The 18,686-nt window shown below is 42.2% G+C and overlaps 2 protein-coding genes across 5 annotated transcripts in view; both read left to right on the forward strand.

Moving 5' to 3' along the window:
• Window positions 1-1,104: 1,104 nt before the first annotated feature.
• On the forward strand, window positions 1,105-2,322 carry LOC308094809 (lipoyl synthase, mitochondrial-like; the record flags this gene model as incomplete). Its single annotated transcript, XM_080441636.1, has 1 exon — window positions 1,105-2,322. One exon carries the CDS (start codon window positions 1,105-1,107, stop codon window positions 2,320-2,322), a length of 1,218 nt encoding a protein of 405 aa, XP_080297762.1.
• A 1,735-nt stretch (window positions 2,323-4,057) lies between these two features.
• pdcd6ip (programmed cell death 6 interacting protein) overlaps window positions 4,058-18,686 on the forward strand; it is a 40,972-nt gene continuing 26,343 nt past the window's right edge. For 2 of the 4 annotated variants that reach the window (XM_080441485.1, XM_080441486.1), the window contains exons 1-5: window positions 4,058-4,405; window positions 9,144-9,198; window positions 9,297-9,366; window positions 11,239-11,366; window positions 13,636-13,789. In XM_080441485.1, the coding sequence (XP_080297611.1) occupies window positions 4,200-4,405; window positions 9,144-9,198; window positions 9,297-9,366; window positions 11,239-11,366; window positions 13,636-13,789 (613 nt within the window). In that variant the 5' untranslated portion in view covers window positions 4,058-4,199. The remainder of the gene's footprint in view (window positions 4,406-9,143; window positions 9,199-9,296; window positions 9,367-11,238; window positions 11,367-13,635; window positions 13,790-18,686) is intronic. The other 2 variants (XM_080441484.1, XM_080441487.1) reach the window with 2 other exon arrangements.

An 18,686-nucleotide genomic window follows, 5' to 3' on the forward strand; every position in this document is an offset into this window, starting at 1 on the left:
GACAAATACATTTTTAAACAGAAGGTTTATTACTGGACTTTTTGCTATTTGGCAGGGTGTTTAGGGTGTCCACTGCCCAGCTGCCTTTACTAAAAGCAATGACAACAGTCCCCTCTAGTGGAGGATCTTGTCCTTTTGCTAGTAGTATTGTAGTTAGAAATGGGCAGGGTAACATAAGATCATGTACTCGTACAATTATATAATATTACAGTAGATCCAATACTTTCAATGTTTGTTTATATGTATGTGTAGAATGGATGCATAGTATATCTGTATTACTTGCCTGAGACCACACATAGTGACACAACATGGAATATGAGACAATATCATAGAGTATAATATCATTCTGCATCTATATTCAACTGCTTTTGAATGCATTTAAACTGTTGCAGAATCAGAATCTGCTTTATTTATGACAGCTTTACATGTGTAAAAAAGTGGGTGAAAGTATTATTTTGTTCATGCTGGTTATGTGACTAATCCTTACAGTTTTTACTTTTTTTAAAGTTACTATCAATGAGGACACTGAAATATTTAAGATGTTGGGCAACGTCTGTCATTTCACTACAGTTTCAGACGTGTCATTTCTTCTGATAATGTTTTGGATACATTCAAAGTCAGACAGGAATTTTTCAGCCAATCTTTAAAAATGCACTTGTCTGAGTTTAGACCATATTTCAAGGCATTTTTCAATGCATAATCTCTTGTCTTCATATGATTCCATTGCTGTTCCGTTCGCCAGTGAAGGTTTACATTTTTGTACTATTATGTCTTTTCTTAATATGTTCATACTGTTGGCAAGAGACTTCAATATCTTTAACAGTTGCTAAACTGCTCCAATCTGCTTATTTTTTACAGCATTAATACAACACTGTTTACAGTATACACTTTTCACTATAAAACTGATTCTGATTGTGTTGTTATATAGCTAGACACACACAGTGCTGACATAGTAGTACTGATGTCATTAGACTCTGAGTCTCTGAGTACTTGGTCTGGTGGTCACGCGACATCGTGTGATGATGACGTGATGATGACGTGTCCATGGACCATAAGGGATAATGGAATTGGCAGCCACCTGATCGCCAGTATCTAAGTTTCATCATGGCACTGAAACAAGTGTTTTGTGTCTCGCGTGGTTTCTTTGGTAATCACCTGCTGGGATTGAGTCCCAGATGCAGCAGCCAACACGTGTATGGAAGTGGCATGACAACAACAGTGACCACATCCTCCTCCTCCCCCACACACAGGGCCGTGTTTAGGGATCAGGAGGCCCTAGGCAAACCCCAGGCCACACATAGTCACCGTGGGAAGGACGTGTCGAGTGATGATGACGGACCCGGCCTGCAAGACTTCATCTCCGGGGAGCTGTCAGAGAAGAGCAGGTGGGACGAATACAGGGGCAACCTAAAGAGACAGAAAGGAGGAGAGAGGCTCAGGCTTCCTCCGTGGCTGATGACCGAAGCCATTCCGTCCGGGAAGAACTACAACCGGATCAAGAACACGCTGAGAGATCTGAATCTGAACACGGTGTGCGAGGAGGCCAGGTGTCCTAACATCGGGGAGTGCTGGGGAGGAGGGGAGCACGCCACGGCCACGGCCACCATCATGCTGATGGGCGACACGTGCACCCGCGGGTGCCGGTTCTGCGCGGTCAAGACGGCCCGCCGGCCCCCTCCCCTAGACCCGGACGAGCCCCGCAACACCGCCACGGCCATCGCCGCCTGGGGACTGGACTACGTGGTCCTGACCTCCGTCGACAGAGACGACCTCAAAGACGGAGGGGCGGAGCACTTTGCGAAGACCGTCTCCACCCTGAAGGAGATCAATTCTCGGGTCACGGTCGAGTGTCTCACGCCCGATTTCCGCGGCGACCTGTCGGCGGTGGAGGCCATCGCCCTGTCGGGGTTGGACGTGTACAGCCACAACGTGGAGACGGTGCGCGAGCTGCAGGGGCACGTGCGCGATCCCAGGGCGAACTTCGATCAGTCGCTCGGCGTTCTGAAACACGCCAAAAAGATCACGCCCGCCTTGCTCACCAAGACCTCCATCATGCTGGGACTAGGGGAGAGCGACCGGCAGGTGCTCGACACCCTGTCGGAGCTGCGGGAGGCCGGGGTGGACTGTGTGACCCTGGGCCAGTACATGCAGCCCACCAAGCGCCACCTCAGGGTGGTGGAGTACGTGACCCCCGAGAGGTTTGCCCGCTGGGAGAAGGTTGGAAACGAGCTGGGTTTTCTCTACACGGCCAGTGGGCCCCTGGTGCGATCGTCTTACAAGGCAGCAGAGTTCTTCATTAAGAGTCATGTTTTTGAGAAGTAAAGGAACTTGTTGTGTTGTTGCGGTAAAACCACATTGAGTTGGGATGTTTTGTACATAGCAACACACCTTTAAATATGCTTATTTATTTGAATGAAAGAAAGAAAGCAGCAACCGCACACTTAGAACACTGCAAATCCATACTGTATATATATGTATACTTGCAAGACGGAACTAGGGTTCAAACAGTCATCAAGCATTGGCTAATTTATTCAACTTATGTGTGATACCTGGCAGTTGGTTTGATGTTGTTAGAATGTGCTAGACTCAGAGTGAGGTGGCCCCAAACCAAATCTTGCTAATGGCCCCAAAAAGTCTGCATTAAACAGCATGCAAAGGCAGCTAAAGTAACCACATTAATTTAATTAATCACATTTTCAAAAACTGAAAAATAGCTCTTCCAAGCTTATGATGTGATGTCAATGTCTGTCGATCTGCTATTTTTGCTATTGTACAACAAAGTATATAGGGCTTACTTAAAGCGGCACTATGTAAAAAGAATGTCATGAATACAATTTAATTTTGTCCAATTAGTATGGTAGAGTTTGTTAATACAATATAACATACACTTGGGTGGTTGTATTTTGTCTCCCTGCTCTTCTATTGAGCTAAAAAAATTATATATTCCTGTTTTCCAATAACAATTGTGTTTGACCTCTTGAGTTTTGTTGGTTGAGGTATTCATACGTACTGTAACTAATGCCTTCATCTTAATTCCAAGACATCATGCTTCTGATGTCACTGTACTTGTAGAAACTGTAACAGCAAAGTGTTTTGAATAAATGTATAATAAACTACTGTAACAGGTTATGAGGGACTGATGATGGCTGACTCAAGACACTTCATAATAGGTGAAAGCCATATCAAATCTATATTTTTAGATCTTCCAAAAATAAACAATGTCCTGAAACTAAATTAAATTCTGTTGAGGTTGAACAGGGTCTTGGGTTTTCAATTTAATCACAAGAGGTTCTTTTTGTTATTTAGCTACTGTGCACAAAGTCAAGTTTTCATCATTCAGTCGACTCATTTGTGTAGATGTGTAGATGTTGTGTAGGGTAATTTCAGTCATTTGTGTAGATGTACGGACCCAAAAGAGAGAAAGTGCAAACACTATGTTGAAATTCACCCATGACTGTCATATATATATGACAGTAATGTATCAAGGCTAGTTCTCACCTATCCCTGAAACATGACTGTCATATCATGACAGTCATGGTTTTGTCACTTTTTCCATTTTCAACCATTTTTTGACCACACGGCCACGGATGTAATAAGTTGAAACGCTTGGGACTAAGTACCCGTATCTTCCGTATTGATCAATACAAAGCATTTTAATCCGATTGGTGGCCATTTTCTCAAAATGTCCTTCATATCCTTTCAACTACGCGACCCTATCGGTTGGGACGTGCACTGCACTCTGATACAATATAACTATGAGAAAATGGCCGCCAATCGGATTAAAATGCTTTTTATTGAACAATAAGGAAGATACGGGTACTTAGACACAAGCGTTTTAACATGTTACATCCGTTGCCGTAGGGTCAGCAGTTTATATTTGAAATTTGAACGTTTATGTAGATGTTCGGGGTGTAAATGGAGACGGTGCCAAAGCCAGGGAACAAGTTGCGCCATGACGCTCGTGACAGACGGAGAGCGTCACGTGAACCAGTGAGCTAGTTCTCACCATGACGTCACGTGACGTCTCTAAGCAGCAGTGCAGACACACCAGGAAGTGGGTCGCTCGCGCTGCTGTCTGTTGTTTTTGTCCGTTAGCGTCGCGAGCCTATTCTTTCCCTTCGGTCTCTTCCCCCCCATTTAAACGTCGTTAGTTTTTAGTGTTTGTTTTTAAGTCGTCGCGGGTCGTCGTCGCCGAAACAATGGCGACGTTCATTTCAGTCCCGCTGAAGAAGTCGTCCGAGGTGGACCTGGTGAAGCCGCTGTCCAAGTTTGTCACGACGACGTATCCCGCCGGAGAGGAGCAAGGCGAGTACCTGCGCTCCGTGGAGGAGCTCAACAAGCTGCGGAGGAACGCGCTGGGGAGGCCGCTGGACAAGCACGACAGCTCCCTGGACATCCTGCTGAGGTACCGTTAGGCCCGCGTTAGCATGTTGCTAACTGGCAGCTTTGCTCTGCTGTCTTGTTACAACTGCGGACGGGTGGGAGAAGAGCTGCCCTGTCCGCCGCCGCGCCCCAAGCCAGCTGTGTTGTTGGTTTTCAGGTTGGCTAGTAGCGTGCTAACGCCGTTAGCTCCCAAGTTCAGTCATGCTAACGAGGGTGTTACACCAGGTATTGTGTACCTATCGAATTCTGTGACTCCAGAGGACGCTCCAATGGCTCAGCGCTCAGTGGCGTTTCGTTACCAGTGGGTTGAAAAAGTACTCTAATGTTTTAAAATGTCAAATTTGTACTTAAGTACAGTACTTGAGTACATCTACTTTCCACCACAGTTTCTTACCTCACAGCTAGCTGACAGCTGTTCATACTTTTAACATGGAGCAATTTTTTTATTTCTCAAAAAATTCCAAAGACACCAAAATCTCAAATCTGAATAACCAAACGACAGAAACTAATAACCTCGTTAAAAGATCTGTCATTTAGGAGTCTGCATTTACAGCAGAGGATTGGTGATCTACATAGCTCATGTTGGGGATGAAGGTCACTTTGTTTGAATCTTGAGTAAACCGGCTTAAATCAGCCTCTTGTTATCTAAAAATGTAACTATAATGTCACTGTGTCACCTGAGTGAAGTAGAGACCACAGCGACCTCTGGAGTCACAGTATTTACTGGGTTACCAATATTGGTGTAAATAGGCCCTGTTTCTCGGAAGGGAAGCATTGTCCACCATATGACTCATATTTTATTAAAAGACACGATTCGATGTAGACCACAAAAGCTCACTTGTCACTCATTTGACTTGTGTGTCAGTTTTATGACCTAATGTGTAACAAGTACCCAGGGTTAAAGTACCCAGGGTTGAACATGTTTGTGGTCTTATCTTGTGTCTCAGTCAAGTAAGCAAATATTCCGAAACCCCAGTGTTGTTTTATGTCGCTTCACACCACATACTAGCTCTCTGAGATGATGTTGACAACATTTAGGCTCATAGCATTTAAGCATGAAACCTGTAGCCCAGACAAGCATCTTCTTCTTTTCCTTTCGGCTTTTTCCCTTCAGGGGGTTCTCCTCAGCGAATCATCTGCCTCCATCTCACCCTGTCCTCCGCCTCCTCTTCTCTCACACCAACTAACTTCATGTCCTCTTCCACTACATCCAGAAATCTCCCCTTTGGTCTTCCTTCTTCCTCTATAATAGGCCTCCTGCCTGGCAGTTCCAACCTCAGCATCCTTCTACTGATATACTCACTATCCCTCCTCTGTACATGTCCAAACCATCTCAGTCTGGCCTCTCTGGCTTTATCTCCAAAACATCTGACATGTGCTGCTGTCCCTCTGATGTACTCGTTCCTGATCCTCCTATCCATCCTTGTTGTTACTCCCAGAGTCTCTGCTACCTCCAGCTCTGCTTCCTTGTCTTTTCCTCAGTGCGACTGTCTCTAAACCAGTGGTTCTCAAACTTTTTCATGTCAAGGACCCCCACATTTATACTTAATAGCCCGCGGACCCCCATTTGAAAAGATTTGCCAGGGACCCCCATGTAAGAGAAGATTTCTACGGCTCTAGCAGTGATTCTCAACCATATTTTTCATTTTAAGGACCCCCAGTTTGACATGCATTAGGCTATGGACCCCCATTTAATGACATTTCTATCTCTGGGACCCCAATTTATATTGTATAATCAATGTTGATTTAACTCTGACAGTGTACAAATATAAATTTGTACACTCTCAGGCTCCTAACTATCCATCATTTAGCTGGGAACCCCCTGAAACTCCCTCAAGGACCCCTGGGGGTCCCCTGACCCCACTTTGAGAACCAATGCTCTAAACCATACAACATAGCTGGTCTCATCACCTTCTTGTAACACCTTTCATTCTTGCTGATACTTTCCTATCACACTGTCACACCTGACACTTTTCTCCACCCGTTTCCAACCTACTTGCACTCGTTTCTTTCTTCACCTCTTTTCCCCACTCTCCATTGCTCTAGAATGTTGACCCTAAGTACTTCAAAGTCCACCACCTTCTTTACCTCTACTCCCTGTAATCTCACTGTTCCACTTGAGTTTCTCTCATTCACACACATGTATTCTGTCTGGCTGCGGCTAACCTTCATCTGATCAAGCATAAAGTGTAACACACAAGTATCGCAAGCTTGTCTTACATTGTAATCAGATATGGTTTGGATTTGCTAGCTAGAGATCTTACATGATAGCGTATATTATGTCAGTGAGAGCCAGACTACAATGGGAGGCATTGGCCACAGAAGTATCATGAATGTGTGAATTAACATGGCTGTCAGCACGTTACATGTATAACACGTTAAAAGTTTCGGGGAAGTTCATCACTGGGCCATTTGCATAGAGGAATGTGACGGAAGTGAAGTGGGACATAGATTTGTTTAACAAAGTTGCTCTTATGGTCTCCAGGCCAAGGGCAGCTTTTGTTATGTTCGTCATGAAATGACAAAACTTTTAAGACCGGTGAACACAGTGCCCTCTAAGTGCAGGCCTGGGTCTTTAACTCAGAAATGACACAAGTCAAGCATTCCATTTGTGTGACTTATTAGCCAGGCCCGCTCCATTTAGAGATGACATGAGCAAGGCTCAAGACTTTGCTCCTAACTTTTTTCCTCTCTGTGGCCAGTGTGACTCATTAGTATTGGCATTGGCACAGGGCTAGAGGGAGAGACAGAGGGAGCCCAACCCACCTCAGATGTTTCTCCTCTGTGAGCTACTTTCTAACTGCAGTGCTATGCTAACTAAGGGGTATTTATTGTCTGTCCGGCTGTCAAAATTAGGCTGTGACTTTCGTTATCGCAACAACAACACTAACACCAGCAAACTGCGATACGAGTTGAAGTGCTGAGTGCTGCCATATAGCTGATATGCAGGAGGAGAGCAGTCGGAAGCATAATTAGCTTTCCCCTGCCGCTGTAAGGTGTGGGTTGGCACTTGGCAGATGCCAGCACAATTTGCAGTCAGAGGCTACACTTTGCCTGTGTGGAGGGAGGAAGTGGACAACTTGCATAGCTGTGCTACCCAGAGTGGGCCGCCACTGTTCAATGTTAGCATTGTAGCCTCCTTGGCGCTCGCTCTCCTCCATGTCCTCCGCCGGTCCATGTGCCAGGTGGTAGTCATGGAAACGGGGCCCTATCCCTTTCACAACCCCAGCAGACAGACAGCTATTGTGTCGCCGTGGTAACCATTGTTTGCCCTGGGACGTTGTTGTACTTTCCCCCTCTATATTTACCAACAGGCACACCTCGTCTAAGTTGTTCGTTCTCGCTGTGCGTGTGTGCCAGATGGGAAAGCCACTGATGATGACGAGGCCTTACTGTAAAACCTATACAAAGCTTGTCTTTGTTTTTATTTATGCGTAGCAATGTGTACGTGTGTACTAGTCTCCAGTAGGGCTGTCATGATTACAAATTTAAGTTGACGATTAGTTGTCACACAAATAACTGCGATTGACGATTTAATTGTTTTTGCCATTGAACATATGAATATAAATGTAATTATTGTTTGCCTCCTTTCCTTTTAGGCTTCAAAAATAGTAGAAATAGCAGATCTACAAGCTTACAACACGTCACGTGTAGATCTGCTATTCCACTATTTTTGTAAAATGAAAAATGAAAATGTATGAACATCTTTCAACATGGAAAATTCGATTATAACGATTATGCAAAAATAATTGCGACTATCTCAAATGGATGATTATGTAATAATTGCGACAGGCCTGGTCTTGAGACGGAGGAGAACTGGCGGTTGATCAACTGGAAAAGGAGGATTCCCTCTAACAAGATCCTGTCTAAATATTGTTCCTAAGAATAGAATCTTCCACATCACTCTGGCTCCATGTCAAAGCTGAGTAGTGCTTCGCTCACAGCTGAGCTGGCCCTGGGCTTCTGTGTGTGTGTGTGTGTGTGTGTGTGTGTGTGTGTGTGTGTGTGAAAAGTGTACTGCAGTGCACACACACACACACACACTGCGTGTGCACTGCAGTACACTTTTCTTTTGGCATGACTTTTCGCTGACACACTGTCATGTGTCTCTGAAGCAGCAGAACTTCCTCAAACCACCACACACACACACACACACACACACACACACACACACACACACACACACACACACACCACAGTGATGTCATACACAGCTTCTGTTTATTATGATTTTGACTTATCACACACTTTCAGTGGTGGAAGAAGTACTCAGATATTTTTGCTTAAGTAAAAGTAGCAATACCACGATATAAGAATACTCTTTTACAAGTAAAGCGTGTGTTCAAAATGTTACTTGAGTAAAAGTACAAAAGTATTGGCATCAAAATATACTTAAGTACCAAAAGTAAAAGTACTAACGTTTGAAAATAGCAGGTCTACAAGCTCACAACGCGTCGCGATGCGGCGCGTTGTGAGCTTGTAGATCTGCTATTTTGAAATAGCCTAGGTATAAAATAGGGCTAAAGTGGTTAATGTATGTTTTATAATAAAGTAATTTATATCTGCAAAGTAACTAGTAACTAAAGTTTTCAAATAATTATAGTGGAGTAAATGTACAATATGTGCCTCTGAGATGTAGCGGAGTAGAAGTGAAAGTATTGGAAAGTAAAAAGTAGTTACTTCCCACCACTGCACACTCTGTACTTTGCTTTATTGTTATTTTTGATTTGACCTGTAATGTTCACTACTTCTGCCCACAGGTACTATGACCAGCTCTGTGCCGTGGAGCCCAAGTTCCCCTTCTCTGAGAACCAGGTAAAAAAAATGACCAGGTAGCAGCTAGTGTGTTTAGGCTTGTTGAACTGGAGAAGCAGCCTAACACCATGTCCTCTTCTGTTTTCTTCTTTCTGCAGCTATGCCTAACTTTCACATGGAAGGACGCATTTGACAAAGGGTCACTCTTTGGAGGGTCAGTCAAGCTCGGTAAGCCACGTCCTCTCTTATTACCGTGAACGTTAATTAGTCTGTGATCACACATCATGTATCAGCGGATTAGTTACGTTTCAGTAGGCAGGAGATTCAGAGCAGTATCAAACCTAGGGCCCTATTTTCGCTGGTGCCTTACCCATTATCACTAAACTTCTTTGCCATTTTTTACTATTTTTAAAAACATGTGTTACATGAAACAGGTGCAGTCACTATGTAGTGTGTCCTCAAGAAGTACCCTAAAAGTGAAATGTCTCTATTGAGACCAATCGCTCCAGTTTCAGAGAGTCCTGAAGTTAGTTCCATTTGTGTGGAGCATAATACTGTACATGAAAGCAGTCTTTCCTTGTTCACTGCTCTTACGTGGACTGGTATATCTAATGTGTGTTTGTGAACGTGTTGAATGTCCAGTAACCTTTTGGTTCTAAAAGCGAAGATAGGTACAAAGGAAGCTTACCACAAAAAACGGAGGGCACTGTGGTAGACAGCTTCAAGAGGCTTCAGTGTGGGGATTGAAGCATGCATGTTCAGCACATCACCATAGTCAAACACAGACATTATGACAGATTTAATAACAGTTTTTCTGCTGGCAAAAGAAAAAATATGGCCCCTGTAGTTTTACTTTGGTCTGAATCATGCCAAACAAAGAGATATTGTTGCAGTTGTCATCATCATAGTTAATTTTACGGTTCACACTGCCATATTACAAAATGAACCAAACGTTGTACACAAAAGTCACATGGACGAACAGCTAATTCACTGATTGGGCAGTTTAGGTGACTTAGGCGTCATCTAGCAACATCGTCATACTTTCTGCCATGGATGTGATCAAATACACAAACACATCTTCTTCCTGTATCTGACATGCTGAACATAGAGCTTACATAATACAGCACGTGGTGCTATAAGAACAAATAATCTGAAGTATGTCAACTGCACGTCACTCTGCAAACTTTGCAGACTTTTAGGGTGTGTCTCACTGGGCCTGTGAAAAGGTTGTGCGTGCGTGTCTGTGTACACTCGCGCAGCAGACATGATTTCATGCGTGTGTTTTATAATGTGTACTAAGGCTGTCAGTTCTCTATAATCCCATTTGAATTTCAATGCTTTATTATTTTTTATATTCGAAATTTTATTTTCGAAAATAATGTATAGATGTACAATAATAAACACTGACGTGCACACATACAAATGCTCTAATAACAGGCTACTTTTTTGTATAACTATATTAGTTAAGGGTTATGGCTTTAATTTATGTTCATCTTCGTATTTTTTCTGTTTTTTTTTTACATCAAAACTTTCGCTGTTGTCATAATTATTAAAGTTTCTAAAACGTAACTTTCAAGTGACGTTTATGGGGGGAAACTTTAAGGAAGAGAGGAGTCTTGCTTGCCTCTGCGCTGAACCAACGTGGTGTGACCAGCGTGACCACACACACACACACACACACACACACACACACACACACACACACACACACACACACACACACACACACACACACACACACACACACACACACACACTCAGGCATGCGGCCGAGTGTGCACAACACAGACACATTGGGTGGTATGGCAGCGACTATAAGTTCTTAACTCTCTGTCTGCAGTGCATGCACTCAAACTTCATTGTTAATCATGTGTGACATGATGAAAGCATTTGTTTTCACATTGGTAGGTCAGGAAATAAAAAGAATAATATATGTACCGGTATTCCAATTAAATACAAAATAAAAAAGTTAATTGCATTCAAATGGTAATTTTAGCATTCGAATGTTATTAATTTGTTTCACATTCAAATTATATTCGAATACCGAAATTCGTTCTGACAGCACTAATGTGTACTGTGTAATGTGTTTGTGTGTTTTAGCTCTGGCCAGTCTGGGCTATGAGAAGACATGTGTGCTGTTTAATGCAGCAGCGCTGGCCAGTCAGATCGCCTCAGAGCAGAACCTGGACAGCGATGAGGGACTCAAGGCTGCAAACAAATATTACCAGGTAAATCTTAAACAACCAAAGACTACCAGGTCATGGACTTAATGTTCTTGTTTAACCTATTTAGACCGGGGACACATCTGTGTCATTTTCGTTTTTAACCACTTGAACCATTATTTATAAATAGCAGATATACAAGCTCAAGCTATGAGCTTGTAGATCTGCTATTTTTGAAAAATCTTGAAAATGTTTGCAAATCTTTGAATGTATATATATTTTTAAAGCAAACATTTCTTTTACTCAAATCTTTGCTTCTTGGGGTCCCTGGAACAACACATTTTGAGATGGGGGTCTGCAGCCAAATACATATCATTTTGGGGCTCCTTGACATGAAAATGTTTGAGAACCATTTATATTATGGCAGCAACATAAGTGTTTCAGAAAACTGTTAGGATTTAGAAGACATTTTGTAGAATCCCCAGAAGCAAAGATTTGAGTTAAAAATCTTTGCTTTAAAAGAAAATATATATTCAAAGATTTGCACATATTTTCACAATCTTTCAAAAATAGCAGATCTACAAGCTCATAGCGTGGCACTGTGAGCTTGTATATCTGCTATTTTTTAATAGCCAAATAAATCTAAAAATGACACAGATGCGTTCCCGGTCTTAATGGGTTAATATAATTTGTAATTGATATGACACTCTTTTAGCCATGACAACTTTGCTGCATATTGGCATTGGTGACATTATGAATCAGTCAGCTGAATTGACTCTTGTAACTAACCAATGCTGCATAGTTGCATAGAATCCACAGCTTCTACCAAAGTCAGTGAATAATAACACAATAAGCAGAAAAGGAAAAAAGCTTACTGTGATGTGTCTCTCACTCTCTGCAGTGTATGCAGGATGGGAGTTTGTCTGTTAGTTAATCCATTGTGCATGACATTGGTTTTTCAGAGGCATAATTAAATGTATATTTTTAATGGGTTCAAATATACCATCGCAGCTTTTTTTATATGCCCGGGCAGACAGCCTTGGTAAAAGCCTGCTGTATTTGTGTTGGATATGCAGTAGTTAAACCTATGAAATCATAAACCACCACCACCACTACTACTATTGTTTTTAAGCCAGATATTAAAGGGCGTGTTCCATACTAGCCAGGTAGGCCTGTCTTTATACGTTACACCAGTGGTTCTCAACCTGTGGGTCGGGACCACCAGGGGGGTCCCCACATGATTTTTTGGGGGGGGGGGTCCCCAGATGACAGTGAAGTGACAATTTTAGGACTTTTAAGACCTTTACAATACCTTTTACTATAAAAACTGGTCAAACATTGGCCAAATTGTGAAATTATATAAGAAAGAGGCAAAACCTTTGATAATAGCCGATCTACGAGCTCACAACGTCTCACTTTGCGAGGCCTTGTGAGCTGCTATTTTCACAATATTTATCTGTGGAACCGAAAATGTAATAACTCAACTCCTACATTCCAAGTGCTTATCAGGGTAGGGGGTCCCGAGTTCAAATATGATTATTTTGGGGGATCCCCAGCCTCTGTCGATAGCTTTAAAGCACAGCTCAAGACCTATTACTTCACTCTTGCTTTTAGCTGATTCTTTGGTTGATTTTTAATTCCTCACTGTATTCCCTATTTTAATGTTGTTCTATGCCTTTGCTTTTGCCTTTGCTTTTATTTTATTTTATTTTATTTTTGTTTGCTTTATTGTTAAATTGGTTCTAACTGTAATTGTATTCTTGCTATGTAAAGCACTTTGAGCTGCATTTCATGTCATGAAAGGTGCTATACAAATAAAGTTTATTATTATTATTATTATTATTATTAAATATGATTATGTTGGGGGGTCCCCAGTTCAAATATGATTATTTTTGGGGGGTCCCCAGTTCAAATATGATTATTCTTGGGGGTCCCCAGTTCAAATATGATTATGTTGGGGGGTCCCCAGTTCAAATGCTGCCTTTGCCGTCATATACTTCAGAATGTTTAAAATGTCTTCCACAAATCTAGTACGTTAATAGGTTTGTGATCCGCCGTTAGTTTTTCCTTTGCTTCTCTTATGGTTTCATGCTAGGAGTTTGTTTTCCTTGTATTTGTATAGCTGGCCTGCGGAGCGTTTGGTCACATCATTGTTGTTCATACTAGGAGTTTGTTTTCCTTGTATTTGTATAACTCGCCAGCGGAGCGTTTGGTCACATCATTGTTGTTCATACTAGGAGTTTGTTTTCCTTGTATTTGTATAGCTGGCCTGCGGAGCGTTTGGTCACATCATTGTTGTTCATACTAGGAGTTTGTTTTCCTTGTATTTGTATAGCTCGCCAGCGGAGCGTTTGGTCACATCAAGGACACAGTGCTGTCGGCGCTCAACAGGGAGCCAACCATGGACATCTCCCCTGAGACCGTGGGCACCCTGAGCAGCATCATGCTGGCCCAGGCCCAGGAGGTCGTCTTCCTCAAAGCCACCTCAGGTACATGCACAACAAACACAGTTTACACACACACAGTCACCTCAGGTACATGCACAACAACACAGTTTACACACACACAGTCACATCAGGTACATGCACAACCATACCCACACAGTTTACACCAGTGTCGATTTTGACAGCACATTTAGTTTTAGTCATAGTCTTTTGAATAAAATGTAATTTAGTTTTAGTCATATTTTAGTCAACTGAAGTGTTTTAGTTTTAGTCTAGCTTTAGTGGACTAAATATCATGATACATAAAATGTATCTTGGCGGTGCCTTGATGGCGTCATAATGCCTGATTTTACACTGGGTTGTATTCTGAAAATAGCCGATCTACAAGCTAACAACGCGGCGCAGCGTGACACGCGAGCAAGACCCCAGAGTTGCTGAGGCTGCCGTAGGACGCAAAAAGGACACCAGTGCGCATGCTCATAACTCTATGGCTGCTCGAAATGTCCCCAAAAACGTCTCAATTATTCTACTTCCGGCAGGCTTCCGGGTGCTTCAAAACGCCACTGAGCAATTTCATTGAAATGAATAGCTGGGGGCGGGGCAATCCGCCCTCTAGTTATACTATACCTCTATGGTTGTGAGCTTGTAGATCGGCTATTTTCAGAGCGCAACACCCGAGCGCAAACGAGCATAAAATGACTTGTCTTTTAGTTCTACTGGATCTCTTCTCCACTAGTCCCTTACTAATATTTAAGTCTAGTTTTTATTTGTTGACCAAATTGTCAATATATTTAGTCTAGTTTTAGTCATCATAGCTTGGTTTTTATTTATTTTTCGTCAGTGAAAAAAGGTAGTCGACGAAGGTTTTCGTAGAGTTTTAGTTGACGAAATCAACACTGGTTTTGACACGTCACCTCAGGCACATGCACAACAACACAGTTTACACACACACACCGTCACCTTAGGTACATGCACACCAACACTGTTTACTGTCGCGATTAGCCGGATTTCCACCGGCATGGCACCACACCACACCTCATCACCCACTTCTTGTGCCGCCGTTTCCATTACAAGGACCTGGTCGTAGTGGTGTCAAAGGGGTCTGAAATGGGTGCCTATTTTGGCACCACGTCAGAGTAGGCCTGAGCTAGGCCAAACGGGGCCAAACACGTCATAATGACTGATCACTCACTGACTTTATTTATTTGTAATTATCATGGTTGTAATACATTATAATACTTTATATTGTATTATGATCACGGTTATGGTCTATTGTAGTGTTTGTAATTGTAATTAGTGTAGTTGTAATACATTATAATAATTTATGTTGTATTCACATCACAGTTCTCCAGCTTACCGATAGCTGGAGAACTCCTGCACAGGTGATTTTGCATTTGTATGCAGGACAGTTGGCCACTCATCTACATTACATCGTTAGGCAAGAAGCAATTACCTCCAGCTATGTCCTTAGATTACAAAGGAGTGTCAATGACCGGAGTTTGCTACGCATACCTGTGGATTTAAGAGGGGGTTAGCCTACTGGTACTTTAGTGTAATGGAAACGCCGGATATTTTGATGCGCTGTGGTGTACTGTGCTGTAGTCGAAAGTCCAACGCACTTCAGTCAGTTGTGGGTAGAAGAAGGGCTCGGGGCTCAACAGTGGGACAAATTGAATTTAAAAAGGAAAAATACCTGGGCACTTCAAAAGAGACTACCCAAATAAAATACTGGAGCAGTCGAGTGGGTCTGCGCGTTCAGTTCCCCCGTGCAAATTAATAAAACGTTTCAGAGCCAGCACTCTTTACACAGTTTGTCATTCTAGTATTGGACAATTAAGTTTGGAAACTACATGCGATTTTTACTTGGCGGTTGGTTGGATCGTCCACTGCACAAGACAACAAGGTTCCGCTGTAGTCCCCCCTGTCGGTGAAATTTGTATACACTGTCACACAAAAAGTCGTGGGTTGTGCGTTAAAATGGTTAAATGGTAACCCCGGGTACTTCTAAATGATGACGGTATCCATCTCAACTACTCTACTATAAAATGTCATCATATGATGCAGTGCAAAAGGGGATTACAGTGGATTGCTAATCTACAAGCTAGATTGACATCTTAAAGGGCCTACTCTGTGTGGAGTTTGCATGTTCTCTCCGTGTCTCCTAGGGTAGTTAATACCCTTACAAAAACATGTAGTAATACCGGTCGCTATACCGCCTCCCACATGACAGCCGGGGCGCCTGATGGAGGGGAAGGGAACTGGTTGGAATAACGTGTTCCTTCCACGCGCTACGTCCTACCGGGTAAACTCCCCCCTGTCAGGTGACAAGAAGGTCAGTTGGCTCTCATGCATTGAAGGAAGCATGAGCTCGGCCCTGGCCTCCCTAGGCTGTGGAGGACTGGTGTAGCGCTGGTGTAGCGCCCAGGATCACTTAGGAAATTGGCACCGGGTGAAAAAAATGGGTTACAAAAATCACGGGATAAATATTTTAGAAAAAGAAATAGATTGACATCTTATGACATGCCCAGAACAGGGACGCTAGTGTGCATATATGTTTCCCTGCTTGTAAAATGTTCTTTATGGTACATAGCATAGTGGGGCATGCGCACTTGCATGAGGAAGTTGGTTCCTGTCGTGGGAAAAGCATAGTGATAGCACTATGACAGATATTTATACAACACTATAACAGATATACAAGCTCATAGCGCTGGGCTGTGAGCTTGTAGATCTGCTATTTTTTAAACTAAATTGGACAATTTGTGCAAATCTTTGAATATATATGTTTTTAAAAACTCTAATCTTTGCTTCTGGGGAATTTTATGTTGCTATATTCTTATGTTGCTATAATATCAGTGGTTCTCAGACTTTTTTCATGTCAAGGACCACACAAAATGTATTTGTCCGCGGACCCCCCCCATCTCAAAATATTTTGTTCTAGGTACCCCAGAAGCAAAGATTTGAGTTAAAAATGTATTTATATATTCAAAGATTTGCACACATTTTCACAATTCATTTTTCAAAAATAGCTGATCTACAAGCTCATAGTTTGAGCTATGAGCTTGTATATCTGCTATTTAAAGAAATCTTAAAATGACAGATGTGTATCCCGGATTGAATGGGGGAAGCGAGCCTTGATGGAGTGTTTTCTAAAGGAGGAAAAGGATCGTGCCTATGAGGCATATTCATATTTCAAAGGACAGCTCCGTGACGGATTACAACTTTTTGACTTTGAACAGAGATCATTCTAATCAGATGAGTAAGTAGTGTACAGTACAACATGGTTCTTCCTGATGAGGTAATATTAATTATCCTTCAAGTTGTTGACAACCAACATTGGCATTAACTGCATGCATGCAGAGCCAATCTTCTCTTCTGTGAAATCGGCGCTAAAAACAGGATTTTTTAAAGGCACACGTGAACACATGAAAACCAAGTGAACTAGGACGGTAGTGTTTATTAGGCCTGTGTATAGGAACTTATTTGGCGTAAAACATATTTTGTAATGCTGCTCATTTAGTGTTATAGTCTACATTGTGTGAGAGGAATGAACTCATTCACTGCCAGGAATTAATTATTAATTCATCAGTAGGGATGGGCAATATTATCGATATCACGATATATCGCGATATTTTATTTCGCGATACTGTATCGATACTCCAGTATCAATATCGCGATTAAAAAAAAAATGGAAAAAAAAAAGTTTTTTTTTTTTTTTTTTTTTTTTTTGCTTTTTCAGATACAGGCTTTATGAAAAACATTCAAAGAACCTATCACAGATCTGCAGCTAGTCAATATGTAGTGTATATATAAACAATATGTAGTTGTGATATATGCATATATCGCAATATATCGCATTATATCGCAATATATCACAATATATCGCAATATATCGCAATATATCGCAATATATCCCAATATCGTGATACGACCCAAGTATCGTGATGCGTATCGCAATATAATCGTATCGTGACCCAAGTATCGTGATACGTATCGTATCGTGAGATTGTTGCCAATACCCATCCCTATTCATCAGTCTACTGTCCCCTTGCCAGCGATTTTACTGTACCTTTGATCCGGTATTGTCGGGGGAAAAAAATCCTCCATCCGATCCCCCATTCCAAAGCTATGGCCGTTTGAATGTGGCTTGTTTTTTGAACCCCCAAACAAAAAAATTATATGTTTTTACGTCTGTGGCAGAATTGGATTTTGGACATAAAATTACGTTAATTACGGTCTTGGCATTGAATGAGTTAAGACTCTGAATAGACACTGAATAGTGTGTAAGCAACTGTAATTCATTTCTGACAGCAGGAGATAGCCGTTACAACATTTGCATAGAGAATATTTGCATGGAGTTAGAGCCTCTGGCCTTCTGCAGTGTTTTTTTTACAGCATGGCCCAAAGGCCAAGGGTTTGACTGCATCGACGTCTGTCTGTATTTATTTATTAACACATCCACTGCCAAGGGCTAATCTCATAATGTACTCACCAGTGCCAAGGTGTTTTTGTTGTTTTTTTGTTTTTTTCATGTCGCCATAGATCTTGTTAAAATCTCCCTGTATCTCCCAGTGAAAACCACGTGTCAAACGGGGCATCCATGTTTGAGTTAGAGCGGATTACGTTAAACAGTGAAATGCGAGGAGAAAAAACTACAGGAAGAGAATTGAGTTTCAGTTTCGTCTGTAGAATGGGAGCGGGCGTGCTCGTCAAAACCGGATCCCAAATAATTATATTTCCTGTCATCAAACCGGAAACGGAAGTGGATCAAAAAAATTCCGAAAGTGCACCCGGACCGCGCATGCGCGAAAAGACCGCAGCCCGTAGGGCTACGGTCTCGGCGCTTAACAGTTGGATTTAACGGCCCGTAGGACTACGGTCTTGGCAGTTAATGTGTTAATGTCCGCTCAAAAGTAGACCAATCAAAGCTCATGTCGCTACATAT

This window comes from Gymnoscopelus braueri (assembly GCF_963280865.1).
Source record: "Gymnoscopelus braueri genome assembly, chromosome: 11".
Classification (NCBI taxonomy): Eukaryota; Metazoa; Chordata; class Actinopteri; order Myctophiformes; family Myctophidae; genus Gymnoscopelus; species Gymnoscopelus braueri.